We start from the raw sequence: 20,280 nt of genomic DNA, 5'->3' as shown, positions 1-20,280 counted from the left end.
TCTGACACACACACTCATATAAGAATTACATTGTTTTAATTCTACATTTTCCCCCTACATACAGATCTTATAATGTTCTGATCAGATTAATCACACACTGATTACATAAAGCTAATATTACCCTCAAACATAAATCACATTTTAAACCTGATTGAAGAACTTTAAAGGTAAACAAATTACAAATAAAACATGTTTAAGAAGAAATACATGTATTGTACTGTACAGAGTTTTCTTACATAACAAAATGAAACAGACTACATATCTGTAATTAGATATATCTAATTTATGGTCTAATTATCTGAACCATTATCAACAAATTATAGCTTTCCCTGCAGCTTAAAATTATTTGACTACATTCATAATTACATGAATTAATATCTTAAAAGCAGATCAGATTGTAAAATAACGAAACAAGCCACCCCCCTCCAAGAAAAGCGAACTGGATGTTTAAAAGAGAAAGGGTAGGAATAAAGTCTTTTTTAAAAAATATATATATTTTTTAAAGATTATTCTGGCATCACCAAGCACTGTGTGAGTGCATGTTGTGTAGCTGCAATGTGCGTCGCCCCTGTGTGTGTCACACGACAGACCGGGGCTCCGTCAGGATGTCATAGGGCATTGCCAGTCCAATGTTGTAACTGTAGCCTGTGGACTCCGTGTAGTCTGACCGACAGATGGGGAGGACGTGCTCCAGCGCCAACATGTCAACTGAGAAGTCATACAAGTAGATCACTCCTCTGTGCCTGCGTGTAAAGAAAATATTTCATCTGAATTACATAAGGTGAGATACTGATTACAGCCAGGATTTATACAAGAACAATTACTGCCAGCAGAGATATAGGATTTAGCATTTTCTTTTCCTTTTTGTTACGCACACACCCTGTGCTTAAAGGCGAACACCCTGCTGTTCACAGGCATAACGCATAAAGCCCCATCCCTGAAATGTTTCCAGACAAAGATTACGACCACTAACTTAATTTTGCCACAGGAAAAGCAGAAGCTGGAGGACGGGAGAGGAGACAGTGAGATAAGGCAGGGAGCATGTGAGGAGCCTGAAGGCTGGGGCCGAGGGAAGGGGCACAGACCTGCGATGTGCAGTCAGGTCGTCGTCGGTGATGCAGGCACCTCGAGGGTACTTCTCGTCCGGGATGTTAGCCGTCACCAGGGTGCTGGTGGAGAACCGAACGTGACGGACCGGATGTCTATAGCATGACCAGAAGTTACAAAAATAACAGAGTGAAACCACCACAGTGGTAAACAGAATGACTGCACCGTGACCCTCAATCATAGCATCCATCGATGTTCTAACAGCTGGAAAAAGATTTTCTTTTCAGAAGGTACAAACAATTTATAAGAGTCAAGTGCAATTATGAAATTAACATTTACCAAAGAGCCTTGTGCAAGACCTATTTAACTTACAAAACAAGCAGACTATTAGTTATCAAGGAACTACTGTCCCTACTCATGAGTTTTGTGATAAGTTAATAGTTAACCCATTAATGATAGCTGAAAGCTTAACAATTAATTAATGATTCCTTGCAACTGTATAGAGGTTTTCATCTTAAGGAACCCAAAGTGCTTAACCTAAAATTCCTAATTCATCTAGTACCAGCCCAGCCCCCATTGAGGAGAGGCAGCAGCGGTTCTGCCCCAGCAACCCCATCACACAACAGATCAGGTGAAAAAGTAAGAATTTACTTCACCAGCAGCCCTACTCTTATGCAGAGTAAATACAATGGGATACCAATGACCATTACAAAAGATGGCACCTCCTTCAGCAGTGTCCTCTGTTGCTGGGATACCGGTTCACAAATGTGACTTCCAGTGGTAACCTGTTTTTCTGTAGAGGTCTACCATCCTCCATCCTATCAACCATCAGGGTCTCACCTTGCTTAACTTTTCAGATCTGATGGCTATGGTGTGGAAATGCAGTTGTATAAAAAGCTAACAACTGGTTCCTTATATATGGATGTTCTTAATCAACCTTACTACTTCATAGTGTAGTGAGATGCATTGATTTTGCAATTACAAAAACAGTCTTACCTGTTGTGCATCTCCCAGAGTTTTGCTCCCATTCTCATTTCCCACACGCAGACCAGCCCCTCTTCTCCCCCACTCACAATCTTCCAATCATCTGTCTGCACAGCCGACACGCCCAGATGATGGGCGTACAACGAGGTCACACAGCTCCCAGTACGGAGGTCAAACACCCTCACCCTAAAGCCACAAAACAAGAGCAGATGAGTGGAATAAAAAAGGCACAGTCCCAAAAAATTAAGAATCCTTTTTCCAGCTAGTCACTGAGGAGCAGAGCATGTGTTTTTTCTTCGTATTTAATTTTTTCTGTTTTGATTGAGCAGCTGTCAAAAACTATTTCCCTTTCTTTCCTGTCAATTAGCCTCTCCAGTAGGTTGATAATTGAAGTGAAGTCCTGGTTGTCACTCCAGTTCTGATTGCTTCCTTCTATTCCGAAAGCGAATTACACGTGAAATGCACAAGGAATGTTCAACATAAGTTAAAAGCCTGGAACAATGAAAGTAGAATCAACGCATTTCAGCACTACAGAAAAAGAACCTGAGTTTCGGGTCACTGTATTAAATCTGCAAACTCCAATTACAAACTATTATGACAAAGTAATTTTGTGCTCACAAAATATAGTAGATGCATAAACAACAGCTCAACACACAATTTTCAGTTTAAAAAAAGAAAAGGAAACATTATAGAAGAGCAAAGAAAAAGATTAATTACATACAGACCTTGGCTACAGTGGCTGTATGAAATATTAAGAGCTTTAAGACCACACATCTGCCTGGTTTCATTTTTCTAATAAAGGTCTAATTAACTGAGTGTGCTGTATTTTCAGTACCTTTGAACTCTATGGGGTAATAAAGAACACGCCAGCAGTTTCAATAAAGTAGCACTCCATTTATTAAGACAATGTCCACTATCTTTAATACAAGTGTAGATAAACTAGCCACAGGAGCTCAACCGTTTCCTTCCATCTGTTCTTGTAAATTTCATTAGGAACACATTTAGCCAGGGGATGACTCCATGGAAAGATTGTCCAAAGTAGGCTCAGAAAACATGGAATACTCACTTTTCCTTTAAAAAAAACAGAGGAAACTGAATGTGAATTCTAACCAGACTGTGAATACCTAAAGAACGTCAAGGGATACACAGCTGTTATGTGAAGAACAACTATTTTTAAAAGACAAAATGCTTCTCAAGGAGGGATTTAACTGTTCTTGGCATGGTCATCCAGCCATAATTTTGGAAAACACACAACCCTGTTTAGGCAGGCATTAAATAGTCCACTTTTGATTCTCCAAAATAATTATCCTTTACAACATGAAGCGGACAGGCTTTTGTGATATTACTGTTTCCCTACTTAATTGGATCTAAATAGTACAGTGGCAAAGTTACCCATACAGGTTGAATAACCACTCTAGAAAAAGAATTTCATCCTAAATGAAGATGTTTCTTTCTGAAAGACACTGTTCTTGTAATTCTATGAAAGGTAAATAATTAGGACCATTAATTGTAGGTGTAATACACAATGGTCTCTTTCAAAGGTAATTTAAGACTTCACAAACATAATCTCACAGATTTTTAATGCTCTTTATGAAACTTGATTAATGAAATATTTGTGAACAAATACTGTATTATCAAAAAATTCCAACGACACAGGTGGTGTGTTCATGATAAATTAATTCACAAACAGAATGCTTTGTGAACTATTAAACAGTACTTTTGCAAATTTCCATCTCACGTTCCCATTTATGTCATGGATAATGCTTTGACAGCTTTGACCAATTTTTCATTTCTTTCAAAGAAATTAAGACTGAGAAAGCAAAAGCAAATGAAAGCATCACACCCAAACCCGAATTACAAGGAAGAACCTTCCATACTGCTTTACAATGCAGAAAAACTCTTTTGTCTTGGGAGTACATTCAGAGGCTGAGCACCCAAACCATCATTATCCTCTTTAGCACCCAGCATGTATTCTTGTTTATTCAGATGTTTCCTTGGCAAAGCCAACTAGACTCCCAACTGCACAGCCTTATCAGGGGAGTCGCTCCTTAATTTGCTCTCTGGAAACTCAAAAAAAAAATTGGGGAAAAAGAAATGCATTAGGCCTTGGCCTTTGGCCACACTAATGCAAGGCCAGAACTGTTCCTTCCATTTCCCTATTCTTTTTTTGGCCGTAGAGCAATATAAAGTGTCCAAATGGTCCGGCCAACTCTGCACACACAAACTATCTAATCATTGAAATGGACTTTGGTTTGAGTTTTATATTTTGATACTCGGGGTTTGGTAAGGTGGGGGACCATTAAAATTGGGCCGTCGCTGTCCACAGACACATGGCCTCCTGCTTTGGCCGCCTCTTTAAGATCTGATAGATTCAGGAAATCACGGCAGGAGTTTAATTTCCAGGGCATGCCAAGCAACTTCCTGCCAAACACTGTTCTGCAGCCAGCCACTACTGCAGATGAGTTTTCCTTTCTTTTTTTCCCATGCTGCAGATGTTAGGGGCGTGAGCTGTTCAATGATGGGAACGCTGGGCAGCGGTACAGAAGATTTTGGGTTCCAGTGTTCCTTTGTGCTCTCGCACATGCCTACAGGTATTGAAAAAGAAGAGCAAACAACCATCCACAAAGCACTTTTAAGTATCTGAATAAGACGAATGGGACTCTGAAATTGAATGTGGCGACAGACTTCTTCATTTGCATTCCTCTCTTTTATTGTTGTCAGTCATTGAGGGTTTGCCAAAAAAAAGCCGGAGACACAGAAGACTAAACCCTGCTTTTTGATGCTGCAAAATCAATTTTGGATACTAAAAGAACACAATTAGAGACGTATATTGAGAAAGAAATAGAACTGCCTTCCAAAATTGAATCCTTTTAAAGTGTTTCATTGGTCAATTAAAATTTGTCTACATCATTTTGCTGAAAAGTGACTGAAGCCAAGTCTCCTTCTTTCTAATGTGAGTTTCTATAATCATATAAGGCCTTTCTTCAGAAGAGGGAAGCAAAGTCTGTACCTCCTGTCCTTGTTCCCAGAGACCAGTAGATGTGGCGGGCTGTCTCTCAGATTGACGCAAGTGAAATCTCCAGCTGAGTTCCCCATCGCCAGCTCTGTCTTGCCTGTCTGTAAGCTATACACCTGGATCTGAGGAGAAAACATGAAAAACCAACCCTCAGCACTAACTCGTTCAAGCTCATAGTGCAACCTCAAAGAAGCTCCCATATTATGGGGAGGTAATTTTTCCTTATGTTTGGGAATTGAAGAGAATGCAAAAGGCCCTCCACCACAACAACACCCACTGAGTTTCCACTCAGAAAAAGGGCAGGAATTTTCCTTTGTCTCTTCCCCACTTACATTTTTTGTAGTGTTGTGCACTCCACATTGTGCATTCACCACAACCATCTCTGATTGATCAAATAGCACAAGAGAGACTTATACTAAGGCTCTCAAATTCATCAAAGCGTGCAGAGCTGTAATCTGAGATATTATCAGACACCCAAAGAGGCTCGGATTCCAAGGTCTCTAAACGACTGAATAATTTACGCCATTACAAGTCCCTGAAGATTCCCTTCAGAGATGTACTGAGTTAAAAGCCTACGGAGAATTGCTAAAACATTCTCCACCTGAGCTCGCTAGCCTCTGAAAACATTTCGCACTCCCACCTCATCGCTTCCCCCCAGTTCACCTTTTTATTGCCCATCAGGTGGGGCTACTTTATTAATAAATTTAAGGTCCTGTGTTCATTCCTGTTGTGCCAGCATGGAGAGGCTGTGTTTATATCAGGGGATACAGTGGGTGTTTACTGCAGACTAGCAGGAGGGAAAGCTACTGTGGAAAAAATATTTAGCTGCACAACAATAAATTATAAAAATATTGTAGTTTGCTACATTTGTATGGTATGACTTAAAAGTATCTCCACAAGCCCATCCTAAAAAGGACACGTTCTCCTTTAGCTAATAATTAATTGAATGAAGAGTAGATGGGTATTGCACATGACGGGACATTTTGGGTTACTGCTTCATCCCTCTACTATAGCATTAGTTCCTAAAGTAAATCTCCAAACTGATAAGAAATATTCAGACTTGTTTCCATCGAGATAGGAAGGCATTCTGAGAGGAATGTATGACGTTTGGCATGCAACAGCAGTCATGTGACAAACAGCAAAAGCTGCTGTTCTTCATATTTACCTGGGATGAAGCACTGCTTAAAAATGAAACAATAACAAGACTAGAGACAGGTAGATGCACAAAAAAGAATGAATAATTCAAAAGCCAATAAAAAACTGCTTACATTTCATATGATGTAAGTTTTGACAAAATGCCAGATGTTTTATCTGTCATATTTGGGCCAGACAGGCTTAATTGTGTGATGCCTCAAAGCAAGCCAAGTATCTGACAGGAGTTTTAAATGACTGCCTAACAGGGTCTTGGTCACAAAATAAAAGCAACATTTTTATTCTAGTGAATCACTAAATGTTGAGCAGGATGAACTGAAGCACAAATTCTACAGGAACAGGACTTTTCATTTTAAGTGGTTTAATCTGATTTAAACCATTTCAACTTGGAATAACATTTTTAACGAACATGTCTGAGAAGATTTGTTTATTTTATGAGAATAACGAAAAGATAAATTTCTCCTCACCCTATCTAACGTAATGTCCAGATTCATATCATCCTTTTGTCTTTCCCTTTGGGTGACTCAGGACATTGCATTTCTTCTTTTGTTGTCAAAAATGTTTTGTTTGCAAACTGCCTCAGGCACTTCAGCAACAGATGCCATCTTGTTATTGCAGTGAGTTAAATAAGGAAGAAAAAGAACCAGATAAACCAAGCAAAATCAATCCTTTTGGCTCGATACCTCATATCTATAAACGATATGGGTTTTTATAGTGCCTTTAGGGAATTGTGCCAAAGGCATTTCCTTGGAGGTAAAAAGGCAACAGCTTTAGAAATTGTTACTCTGATACTCCATTGCTGCAGACAGACAAGCCTGTGGAGATGCCAGCAAGTTCTTCAATTAGTGCTTTCAAAAATGGTACTACCCACAGACCAGATGTATGGCCCTAGAGGTATTCCCGTAAGAAACAAACAGTAATTAAGACCAGGGGAGTCTGCTGGCCATTCCAGATAAACAACATAATGACTGCAGCTCAGAGATTCCGCATAAGGTAATGTTGCTCTGTCCCTCATGTCCCTGAGCCACCCATCCCTTCTGTGGGGATGTATGATGAGCCAACACTCACATACCCCATTTACAGCCTCAGATATGGCTCAATGCAGCTTCTCCGAGACGTGGTGCACTAGAAAATAAATTGGCCACATACTTTAGTTAACCAAATAAGCAGTCACTGGGCACTTCTGAGGACATATTCCAACTTAAAGTTATCACAACAGAAGCCTTTGTCAAGTCATGTTAAAACTGAGAGAAAATAAATGCCATTTTTATCCAAAGGCAGTGTTTAGTCATAAACACCTCAATCACACACACACACCTACACCAATCAGAATGTAGAGGCAAATTGTAACTCCATGGCTTAGATAGGAATAGTGAACCACACGTTGAGTCGCAAATACAGAATGCAGAAAATATCTTTTTAAATTGATTATAGATAAGTCACATTACCTCTCCAGCTTTACTTATGCCTTAAACATTATTTTATATGTATTAAAATAATATCATAGTGCATTAAAGGCGTTCAAAGGCTACAAAGCTAACAAATTATCAAGTGGTCCATTTGGAGCTGCAATATTACCAGATGCTTTAATATCTGTTATCAGTGCAGCACAAAAGCCTCAGACAATTTCATTACAATACCTATATTTCCTTTGCACATTTTAATTAGATGTGTCATCTACACATTAAACACTGTAAAACATTACACATCACACAATCTTAATTTTATCACCTTTTATCCCCCTAACAGTACAAAATTGCTCGCTGAAATGAAACAGCTTCCACAAAAGCTTTTTGGCTGATTATTACTAGTTCTGACTTTGTACGTGCATAAATTAGACAAAAGCAAAAGGTGCGAGTCATAACAAATTAAAGAAAAAAATCATTGTAGTTCTCTGGAAATTACTGAAGCATTATAGAAATGCTGAAATATGATTATAAACGGTGCTACTCTAAAAAAGTTTAGTTAAATGTACTATTTTAACTCAGACAAAATTATAAAAACAAGTTTAAATATGTAAATTACAAATCTGATCCATTTCAATCTTAGCTTTGACAAAAAAAACTTATTTCACCAACTTTTTGTTGCAAGTCATTTGAATTGTGGTGCAATTACAGTACAACCACCAGTAATGAGAAAATGAGTAATTGATGTGATGTCACTGTGTGAACACTGCCAAGGCATTGTCTAATACCGAGAGCAGCCATCTGGAGCTCTTGTGCTCTCTCTGTCTGATTAGGAGCTTTGCGTGTGTCCAATTTAAAAAGCAAATTCTAACAGCATACACAGACGAAAGTGAAAATGGATGGTCTTGCTGCAGGGCTCCGACTGTGAAAAGGGGTTTCATTTTCTATTACTACCCCAAAATTAATTTACAAAACAATGTATTCCGAAAAAAGAAGCATCTTTTCCTGCGAGCACGCAAGAGCATAGCTTCAGACAGGTTTTATGTTTCTTGGACGCCAGATCACCTGGGTACCCAAGATCTGATTAGGTAAGTAAAGGCCAGGTCTATCCACAACCCTAATTTCATATTCATTTAAAATGTAACGCTGGCATTGTTGACTACAAAAAGATTTAATGACAAAAAAGACAAGGTCACGGGATTTTAACGCATGGTGTGAAGAGAGAGAAATATATAACTGACCTTGCAGATTCACAGAATGTGCAGTAGGTACATGTACAGTATGGTGGAGAACTTGATCCCAGAGCTAAAACTCTTGTGATTATTTTTACCTGATCTCACTGGGAGTCTCAGCCCAGTGGAGCTTTGTGCAGGAAGCCCTGAGGATTTCTCCTTGTTCTCTTTTTAGACTTACCTTGTTGCCATCGTTCATGACCCACCCACCACTCTTAATCCCTAGGGCTGCCTGCGAGGATGACACATCCATGCAGGTCACAGGATGGCCATAGACAGAGTGGAGAACACTGGGATCCTGCTCTGCTCTCAGCAGGTACACTGTTTCAGCAGCAGACACCACAGCCAGAGGCACTTCCTCTGTGTCGGGGGCAAGCCGGAGAAACTCCACCTGTCAGAAGAGAAAAGCCCTACAGGTCTTAGTAATAAATTCTGAGAAAAGCTTGATTTTTTTCCAGGTAAAATGTGTGGGCGTCAAAATATTTCACTCAACTTTAAAAATACAATGAGGGCAGACTTCTGATTACCTTTAATACACGCTAAGCCACCAAACCATTTCAGTCTGTGTAACATGCTTATTGTGTAGTCAACATGTGAATGAATTCATCAGCTATGAATCAGAGGTAATCAAATCCAGGACTCAGCTTCCTCAACAGCTTGGCTTTTGCATGAGAATGGTTATGTAGAGAGGAAACCATTTGGCCCATCTAGTTCATTTCATTAGGATCCCGTTTGTTAAAGATTAAGTTGTATAAAAATGTATTACAGTAATTCCTCACAGGACGCTCGTCGTTTTGACACTCGTCCTTATGAATTCACTCACTGGCTTCTGAAGTTCAGTCTGGTAAAGCATCTTCCAGTAGCCCTTATCAACTGGACAGTCCAGTCGCACTCGTGAACCGCAGGCTGAAGCCACAGTAGCACCATCTGAGCCCAAGGCCAGGCCCTGCACCTTCTGGAGGTGCTGGAAGTGGTGTATGGGCTCTTGACCTGTTTCAGTACTCCACACATCCACAGCCCCTGAGGAAACAAGAGCTCTGGCTCAGCCTTTTTCTAAAGTGAGAATGAACAGGATGTCCAAGTAACAACATATACCCTCACTCACTCAGTTTTTACTACAAGACATCACAGGGAAGTAATACATTCAAAAATGGATCAAGCTATTATAAAAGTAATTTTAACATTAATACAGCAACAGATCAGGGACTTCACTTTAAAAATAATAATAAAGGTCTGTGTGGTTTTGCATAGTTTCACAGTTTTCATAGTTATTTGAATAATCTACACTGATAGCCTGAGATATAAAATGTGGATCTACCAATTTTAGGATTGTATTCTTTACATGGTGTACCTTGACCTTAAGATACTATACTACTATATTTTAAATGTTCACCAGAATGAAAAACAAATAGAGTAAAAAAGCTGTACATCTCCCCTAATGTGATGAGACAGTACAACTTAAAGCGGTATACCATCTAATAACAAGTAAACAAAGCTTAACAAGTATGATGAGCTGCATGAATTATTTAAAAGAAAGATATGTGGAAAAAGACATGATAATTGAGGAAAATGCTGTCTGGGAGCAGACCAAGAGAGAAAGCTGTTACAAACTACAGGCTAAAGCTACGTTTACAGCTTACCTATCAATATTTAATGAGCTCTCCCACTGCGGAAGAATTGTTGACATAAATTGCCCCTCTTTGCTTTATGTCCCCAAAGGGGAACAAATAATTCTCTCCAGCAACATTGATCAATAGGCTGTGCATTATAACTGCACCTCACTAGACATTCATAGGTCCCCAACAAGAGACCATGCTTTAAAAACAATTCTCAACACTTAGCCCCCAGACACCGAAATGTTGGTATAGGAAAGTCAGATCTGTAATTATGCAAAAGAAAAGGAGGAGGTGTTTGGAGCTAGCTAAAACAAGATCAGTGGGCAGGATATTGCACAGCAGGAGTTTCAGAGTTTGGGAGACGTCGCTTGTTCATTCTCACACAGTGCTCGCTGTACAGAGATCTCTTCTTCTTTGTGTTCATTAGAGAGCCGGAGTGGGAAACGTTACAAAACATTTGTTGGGTATTTAAAAAGGTAATTCTACAATCTGTTTATAACATAAACAGCTGAGTTGTTTAAACACAGCAGATACAGTGATCTGCCCACATGGTAGAGCATTGCACAAGTAACACAAAGATATGAAAATCAACCAGCGCCTGCTTTCCTGGCCAGAATGATGAGTAATAAGAGAAGTTGATGACAAGAATAAGCTATTCAGACCATTACTGCCTCCAATAGACAGAGTGGATCTGTCACAGCATTAAACCTTCGTTAAAAGGGTTCCTGTGTGTGGTGATGTGTTCCATTAATTGCAAGCTCTGTGCAAAATTGGCTATTTACTGATCTTGGTACAATGTTCCCTTTCAACCAATCTCAGTTAATCAATGGTCAATGCTGAACCTAGTTTGAAATAACTGTTGTGATCTACCTTATTGACTTCCTTTAAAATTTTAAAGATTCCCAAACTGAAATATTCCATGTCCCCAATGTAGATCATATTTGCTGAAGAAAAAAATAAAATAAACTACTCAAGGGGAAATTTCCCAAATTACGTATGAAATTATGAGTTATTAGTATTTTTGAGTATTTGTATGAGTTATGAGTATTTTCTTATTCCATATGCATGTTAAGATGCCTGGACAATATTGACCTAGCTCACAACATTTTACCATACATACCCTGTCTATACATTGATATTATAATGGCGATCTTCCGGGCTCATGGATACTCTCCAGTTTTTGGTGTGACTGAGACAAAATGTATGTTAGAGACATGTAAATGATATGTAATATGTAATATGTTTTTTAGCTACATCTGTGCCCTCCATTAATTCACTTACATGTGTTATTCTGACAATATTCATTTCATCCCTCCTGATGTAACTGTTTTACACCTTGTTATACAATTTCTGGTCAGCCATAAATGCTCAGATACCTGGATTCCTTAAGTACTTTTCCACTCAAATCTCCTGCTCAAGGAAACCCCTGAAGTACAAAAAGGTTCTTTCTTATTATAAGATTTTTAGAAGAGCTATATGTTTTTGTAATTATACATATATGTATAAATGCATTTTCAAACGATCAGAAAAAAAATCTTTCTACTGCAGTTATCATAGCTTAATCCCCCTCAATTTGTCTCAACATGACCATAAAAAACACTAAAGTACGAGAAAAAAACATTAGTGCAGCCAATTCTGCTTGGCTTACAAACATTCTGTCTGCCCTCCCATATGGGTGACTACTTCAATGTGCCAGTGCATTTCTTTGAGAATTAGAGATTAGTGGTTATGCAGATGTCCTTAAGTGCAATTTAATTTCCATCACAATGAATGCTGAAGAAAAAATAAAAGAAACAACTGCCCAGTTGGGAAGCTGACAACTGGAAAGAGAAGATGCCAAAAGCAGTTAATAGCAATTACGCTAATTACTCAAAAGGTACATTATTGTTCCACAGAGATATATGCCAAACATATTTAGATTAGTTAAGTCTTACTACAGTAAGAAGATGAGTGACATAATTGCACTCCAAACCTAGATGCTTTGCAGGTTTAGATTGCAAGAAACTGTTTCTTTAATTACACACAACTTTAGCATCCACTCTAATTGTGAAAGTGGTCATGTCAACAGGAAGTCACACAACATCTGCTTCATTCAGGAAATGAAGAGTGGTGATAAGGTCTCCATGCATGCTCAAAATCTCCCACATTTGCAGAGAGAGATTTGAATCTGATGTGTCACACACAACATTCGATACTATTAAAGCATCTTAAAGGAGGGAAGAGGAACCAGAAGACTAGCAAACATTAACACAGCCAGTCACTAAACCAGGGCAAATCTAGAACAAGATTTTCTTTAGGAAACCACAGGAATATACAGGTATTAGTTAAATAACCATTCTCAAAATTGTTTTCCTGTTTTGGTTTTGTTGCAGATTTTATTCTAGCAATTATTACAGCCTCATAATTTCAATATTTTGTTCCTTAGTTACTGACCTGAAGAATGCGTTACCACTTGAGTCAGACAGCAGTCTACTGCAAATGCAGATATGTGAATGACAGTCAACATAAAGCAGAAAAAATGTATCATATGGACTAGAAAGGCCCTTAAGCACAGAAAGAAAACTCCACAGCTAAAAAATATTTTTCTTTCTACTTTTCAGCACTGAATTGACCTCAGCTTGTTTCAAATAAAATAAAGCAAAGGTAGCTCTCGGCATGTATGTAATATGCAAGGATTCAGTGAGGGATGAGCAGCCCCTATTCTTACCATCCTCATAGGCTGCAACTGCCACAGTTCTGTTTACTTGGACATGGCTTATGTGTGGCCTTAATGCTGTTTCCATGGCAACATGACTGGGCCGCAGGTAGGAGGCGCCAGAGTCCCAGTGCAGAGTATCCCACAGTCTGACATCACCTGACGTGTACCTGAAAAACAGTTCGACTAAAAGGTACTCAAATGATCATAATTGAGCAAATCTCAACAAAAGCATTTATTCTGCTAACCCCCGTTACCTCATTTTTTCACCTCAAAGTGAAAATTCAACAGCCGCATTTTCTGGTTTGGAGGAGTCATGGAAAGGGCTGAATTCAAAGCTCCAAATTTTTGGACCACCTACATTCTCAAACTGAACACAAGGAGTCCAGACAGCAGGATTCTTGGTTTTTGACAGGAGACAGAACACACAGAACTCTAACCCCCAAGCGTTTCTTACGACTGTAAAATGTCGACCTCTTACTGCGAATCATTCAGAAACAAGGACACATCGTGGATTAAAAAAAAAATCCTCACTTTTTTTTCTTCCTCCAACCTTCAGCTAAACCTCACGGGAAAAAAAGGAAGAGATTTTTCACACTGTAACTGAAGCAAGCCGCAAAACAAAGAAAAAGAAAACTGGAGGTGAAAATGAAACGAGGTGACTTACTATGTGCGCGCATGTGTGAGTGTTTGCATGTAAAAGCTTTTACTAGGCCCAGCTAGCAGCTGAGGCCCGCACAGTGGGCCTGTAACGAGCCACCTCCATGCCAGATGCTTACGGCTCGGAAGGACGCCTCCTGGACGGCATTCAAAATCAGCCCTGGGCTGCTGGAGTGAGAAGGAAGCAGGAGCTGCCAGCTGATCCCTTTTGTTGACTTCTCCCGGCGCAACGTTTGCAGCCTTTTGTAACCACACGTGTTGCTGCTGTGGCTGCCTTCGCCCCCACCGTGTGCCTTCGCCCTGAAGAAAGGGACGGACGAGAGAGAAGCCAGGAGCCCCGAGCGACCTCTCAAAACACAAAGAGTAACTACACAAAGCGACGTAAACACGTACTGCTACACTACCAATCCAGTCCAGGACTTTGATTCCACCCTGGCATTACTTGAATAAACCTGTCAACAGCACTAAGGATTGAAACATGTGCCATTTCAATTCTGACACTTTGTTTTAGTACGCAGAGATCAGCTTGGGTCCTACTGGTATGTTCAGCCAGCTCTTAAAAAGTTACTGTGGCAGTCGCTGTGTTTACCACGACTGGTTTTATTTTACAGAAGCTGTTTCTCTGGAGGCTACGAATGGCATTAGACGGTCAGACACATACACAACAATCCTTTCACCTGAGAAGAGAATCCTTCTGAAGTAAGGATGTCACCCAGAATTTATTAACATTATCCCACTGCCCCATGATGATGTGCAATTGGTGATTCTCAGATCCATCACAAACCCCTTTAACGCCAAAGGGGTTAAACAAGATTGCATCGTTTCCCAGCCCTGTTCTTAATAGTTCTTACCAAAATGCTACATCTGATCACTGACACACTTCCATTCGCAGTGGGGCCAAACTACTTAATGTATGGCCTGCCTGGGACCACTTATTCCTCTCTGACATATGTAACCAAGCAGTGACAACATCTGTCCATCCTGGATTATTCTCACCAGTCAACTTCAGACCCACAGACATGACAACTGCAGAAGACATTCATCCTCAACTGTGAGACACTTCCAAAAAAGAAGAAGAAAGAATACGCGTGTAATATGAAAGCCCTGACCAAAATATAGGTGTTTGTTTATTACCAATATGACTGGTTCCTTAAACACGATTCCAAAAGATGTGATCGTTTTAAAGCATAAACAGACAAAGGCAGCATCAAATCCCACTGCAGTTGTGGAAGACACTTTTTTTAATAATACATGACAGTTAAAACCAATGTTTCCATCCTGGAGAACTTGGTACATAAGGTATGTAGGACAAACATGGTCACAAACATGGCCACATAAATTACTATATGTGGCCTGATGCCTCATATAACTAATAAAGCCCCATGTTTGCTGTCAGAAGATAATTTAATCAAGATGGTCTCTAGAGGACACCTGATTGATAAAGTGGCTACAAGGCTTGTTCAGGAAGTCCTCAGACCTACATCCATTTGGTGGAGCTGCGGGGTTACCTCACTTTTAATCAATAAGGCGAAGCAACATAAACAGCATACTTAGGTTTTTCCAGCAATCTGTATAATTGTTTCCATTTATCTTATTTTAAAGTACAAATGGTCACCTTATGCACTACAACACTTAACTGCTTTGCTCCAGTGCTCAAGGGGATGTCAGTTAAATATTTAATACATTGATTAGCAATATCTAAGAAGTATCTGGAGCCAATATGTACAGATTTTAGATGACATAATACTCCTTTAAATATGAGCCAAGTTTTAAAATTTCACCTCAGTGACTGAGAAACTAACCAGTACGAATAACCTTTTGCAAGTCCTAAGCTGGCATTATAGATTTAAGGGAAATAAAAGTATCCAGAGGTTAACTACTCAACCAAAATGCTATTACACAAATGTCTTTTAGAGTAGGTCAAAAAAGATAAATGTTTTTACATGCCACATAACATTCTTTGCAAAGTGGGACTTCCAGGTTACACTTCATGTTGTGTCGGTTTTCAGGCCTGCTGTGATCAAAATGGATTTGAGTGCTCTTTTTAACCAATTATGTTATTACATGCCCACCCAATTTAAAACTGCTACTTGCTTTTATGGCTGGACTCAAAGCAATGAGCCCTGTACCAACATGAAGAGAATGGGCTCTTTTAATCAGTCCACCAAAACCCTACAATTTTCATTTTGCACGGTGTATTGATGCACCTGTGACAACCAAAGTTAATGAAAGATATTTCAATAAAACAGTTACAAGATCGATAAATGGGATCAGCTCCATTAATGACATCAGAGTTAACAGCTACAAAAGCAAATACCAGACCATACCAATATGTTCAGTGTGGCTCCACTCCTCACATGGTACGTTCCGCCTAATAGTTATTTCTGGAGCCAAACCATCCCCACCCACAGAGCTGAAATTGACACACTAGAAGATGTGCTGAGTGGAGAAGAGGTGGGTACTTCAGTAACATTATCATGAAACACAGGAGTCTAAATTCACCAGCGGTCACTCTTTAACTGGGAGATGAGAGAGTTCTGGCAGACTAATCTCAGCCCTATCCCCTGCTATGCTAATGTGTCATGTTCACTCAGCATCCACTCAAACTGCTTGCCTATTCATACCCTTAGTAACCTTGATTATATTTACTCATGCACTACAGTTTTTAAGGAGAGGCTGTGTTTGAGGAAACCGCTGAATCGCGACCGAGAGGATGCTGGGGAGTTTTGAAATCTCTTACCCAGCTATTACCAAGCCGTCACAGGAGCTGACGTCACACAGCACTTTGCCAAGTTCGTACTGCAGATGGGTGACGGATCCAACACGATTCTGCGGGAGAAAAGACCACGTAAAGTGAAGGATGCTACATTTAACAAAGACGACAAGACACAGTTAAGGTTGATTCTTAATATTCCCAAGCCAAAACTGAGCTCAAACTTCAAGGCAGGCACAAACCAGCTCTTTGTTGTACTAATGTTCGCTATTGTGATATTTTAGCAGGGAGAGCAATAAAGGTACTTCAAAGACAACATGTACATAAAGCCAGTAAATAAGCTACAATGGAACAAGTAATAGGTTTATTCCATGCTGAAAAGAGAAGAACGAAAACACAATGTTTCGTTTCACACCCCTCCTCACCTCTCTCGACCTCACACCACTTGATTGGTCACTCTGTCTCTCCCCTGCTCCCGCCTCCTCCTCTCTCCTGGCTTGTGTTTTCCCATGTCATATTATCTTTGCTGACTACCCTATCCTTCTTACAACTGAAGAAGGCTCCACAGCCGAAACGTTGTGTTTTCTTTCTTCTCTTTTCAGCATGGAATAAACCTATTTCTTGTTCCTTTGGAGTCTACGCATGCTGACGCAGCTACCCACCAGACCTACTAATAAGCTACAATGTCCAGGGAACAAAATAGCTATTGCTACAACAGTATAAACCGGATTTGTATGGTCTGCTTAAAGTCCCTTAAACACCACACTTTAACCTTTCAGCGTTGCAATATATATGTTGTACCTATGATTCTTACCTTCCAATTGTACCTTAGAGTGTGCTCCACATTTCTGCAGTCTCGCAAAGTGCCCTTCCAGCAGGGGGAGTCAGAAACACTCGCCCCAGTGAGGTAGCCTTCCTTCATGCACAGTCTGTACCACAGAACTTCATCTTCAGCGAGGGCTTTCCACGGCTTGCTCACCTATGACCAGAAGAACCAACAAGCAGGCTCCAATAACACCAGGAGTACATGACAGGCATTGCCTGGGACAGATCTTAAACAGTGCTAGTGGACCATCTACAGTACGTACACACTCTTTAGATACCACGCTACAGATTTTTCCGGAATCGGGTTTACCTGTGCACACCGTCCGAGTTCTGTCCTGTTGAGGTACTGGAATATCTTCAGTGCCAATTCATATGGCAGTTCCACATCAAAAAATGGAATTTCATTTAATTCATTCTGTGGATGAAAAAAAATACACTTAAGACTAATGAGAAAGGGCGAAACCTCTTCTGAATGAGAGATAAATAAGAAACTTTTTTTTAATTATTAATACAATTAGTAGTTGTAAATACTTTAATCACGACTATCACAAATAATAATTACCAAGTCCTGTATTAACTGATCCAATAACGTTTCCTTCTTGTGCAGCTTCTGCGGAGGCTGCTGTTGAAAATATCTTTTTGCCGTGGCCTTTGCATGAGCCCTTTTTCTCCGTGAAGTCTCCGCCTGAATTCTGTCCAACAAAGGGCTAGCCCTTCCATCCAACAAGCCCTCCGCAATAGAAACGTAGCCGGGCTGATCCTCAATGCTCGACGGCTGGGCGCTTGGTCGACGGTCTTCGCTCCTGCTGACATCAGCCCGCATCAAACAGGACTGCGATGCAGACGTTGGGTACTCCACATATGATTTAGTTGTATCGGAGTTTCCTTGGGCCAGGAAAGAATAAGACCCAGCGTCATTCGCCGACTTCCCAGCTTTTTCGCTGAGGAAATTTGAGCAACTTGATGTTTCATCTCCACGAGCATCACCAATGGAGTCAGATGGTCCCTCTTGCTCTGCTTTAATTTTCACTCGGGCACTTTCGGTGTGTCCGCAGTCTTTAAAATTAGGAGTTAAAGTCGTTTCAGAAAGTGCCTGTAGTGGGTAATGGCACGTCTCCAATTTACTCACGACAGCTCCTTGTCCAACGTCCGTGCTGTTTTTCTCCAACTCCTCCTTCCATCGTTGTCTAAACTCTTGCAGTTCAGCATCTCCCATTTCAGCTTAATAAGCACACAAAAAACACAGATCTTCCATACTTACAATGAAAGAAAAAAACGTTCTCAGACCCGGTTTGCTTCTTTGCATCTATACGTGACAGTCCTACAACAAAAACAGCCCGACTGGAACTCCTAGTCTTGAAATAACAGCACATGGGTTCCACACTGAAGAGGTCATAGGAAGGTTGAGTACTTGAACACATCCAAAGCCTTATGGTATAATCCACAGATAAGATATACAATGAGAATAAGAAAATAAATACGTGTGTATACCTTTTCTGAATATTTTTTTTAAATAATTTCAAAACTGACTTTTTTCACCTTAGTGCAGAATGACTTACCCTTTAAAGTATTTAATTGCATAAAAGTAAAAAAGTGAACGTTAGTTAATCATTGAAGGGGATCTAAAAGGGGAGACATTGCCATTATGAACTTGATTTTCTCACTTGTGCTTTTTCAAAATGATCTGATTTATTAGTAGAGAATACATGATTGAAAGATTTCTGCTCTCTCTATTCTGCACTAGATTCTCTTTTGACTTAAAATGTAGAAAGAAAAATTAACTTGCCAAGCAAAGGATATTTGAACATAGTGATAAACCATGGAAATATTTATCCTTACTAAAAAGAGGACAGGCTCTCCAACTATTGCTTCAATTATTGATGGGACCTGGCCCAGGTGGGCTCGGCAGTGAGCTCTAGAAAGAATTGTAGGTTCTCTTTGTAGATCCCTTGCTAAGTATGTTTAATAATTTGTTTTAAAAAATATCACAATAACCTTTTGTCATAATCATTGAGAAAGGCCAATATTTCCTTACCAGGGGAAGTGTCCAGAACAGTGTGTTAAATGTGGCCCTCAAGCTTCTACCAAAATAAATAGCTACACACCCTGAGGGGTTGCTGCCTTAATGAAGATTAGACTGGTTTCATCAAAGACCACAACTCGACTAACAATGTCTGAAGGCTTAATGTTTACCAGGTATTTCAGAAGCAAGCAATACATAGCCAGGAAGATATTTGACTGTGTTGAATGGTCTTACCTTTTCTATACTCTATGCAAATGTAAGCACTATGAGAAGGAATAGTTTATTATCAAAATGAACTCTACAATAGCTTGGCCTCATTCAGAATTTGTTTAGTTAACCATATTTTTCGCACCCAGACGTGAGTCAGATGAGATTTAGTCAGATGTGTAAGGCTAACTTCATTCCCCTCTGTGACAGAATTAGGCAGGACCTTGAAGAGTGGAACACACTCCCATATCCTGGCTGAGCCATTCTGAAAATGAATTGTCCTACTCAAATGTTTCCCATTATATCTCACAAAATATTGAAAAACATAAATAGTTGCTTCAACTCTTTTTTATGGTGTAAGGGGAGGCCCCAACTTAAAATGGCAGTGTTGTGACTACCAAGTATCAAGGGAGGCCTAGATCTCCCAGACTTAAAAAAAAATGTTAAGTACATGTGTTCAGTCTACAGTACAGCTTGGTGTGCAATGATACCTCCTCATTTTGTAAACCTCACAATCCAAATGTCTTGCTCCTTAAGAATTTAAAATCTGTCAGAGATTGTTGTGAAAACCCAATACCAATCAATACAGTCAAGGCCTAGAGAGTTGTTTTCCATATTGAGGGGAGTAAATACAGGGGTAGCTTCTGTATTTAATGACTTCTGACCAGGGATTACCTTTACTCTATGGGTGTGAAGAAGGATTG

At 39.8% G+C, this 20,280-nt stretch overlaps 1 protein-coding gene across 2 annotated transcripts; it reads right to left on the bottom strand.

Annotated features, from left to right (window-relative positions):
• Nucleotides 1-19: 19 nt before the first annotated feature.
• fbxw8 (F-box and WD repeat domain containing 8) lies at nucleotides 20-18,683 on the bottom strand. 2 transcript variants are annotated; one of them, XM_006640315.3, is made up of 11 exons: nucleotides 17,909-18,683; nucleotides 17,657-17,761; nucleotides 17,336-17,500; nucleotides 16,549-16,637; nucleotides 13,161-13,318; nucleotides 9,661-9,857; nucleotides 9,019-9,228; nucleotides 5,042-5,169; nucleotides 2,044-2,217; nucleotides 1,086-1,202; nucleotides 20-743 (listed from the first exon to the last, which is right to left on the bottom strand). In XM_006640315.3, exons 1-11 carry the CDS (start codon nucleotides 18,560-18,562, stop codon nucleotides 578-580), a joined length of 2,163 nt encoding a protein of 720 aa, XP_006640378.2. In that variant the 5' UTR covers nucleotides 18,563-18,683; the 3' UTR covers nucleotides 20-577. The 2 variants fall into 2 exon arrangements, with proteins under 2 accessions (XP_006640378.2, XP_069038072.1); XM_069181971.1 differs by lacking the exons at nucleotides 20-743; nucleotides 1,086-1,202; nucleotides 2,044-2,217 and adding an exon at nucleotides 2,911-3,102.
• Between the last annotated feature and the right edge of the window lie 1,597 nt (nucleotides 18,684-20,280).

The sequence above is a fragment of the Lepisosteus oculatus genome, chromosome 22 (genome assembly GCF_040954835.1).
Source record: "Lepisosteus oculatus isolate fLepOcu1 chromosome 22, fLepOcu1.hap2, whole genome shotgun sequence".
Taxonomy (NCBI): domain Eukaryota; kingdom Metazoa; phylum Chordata; class Actinopteri; order Semionotiformes; family Lepisosteidae; genus Lepisosteus; species Lepisosteus oculatus.
The sequence above is the reverse complement of the archived record's forward strand: the minus strand, read 5'-3'. Positions and strand labels throughout refer to the sequence as shown.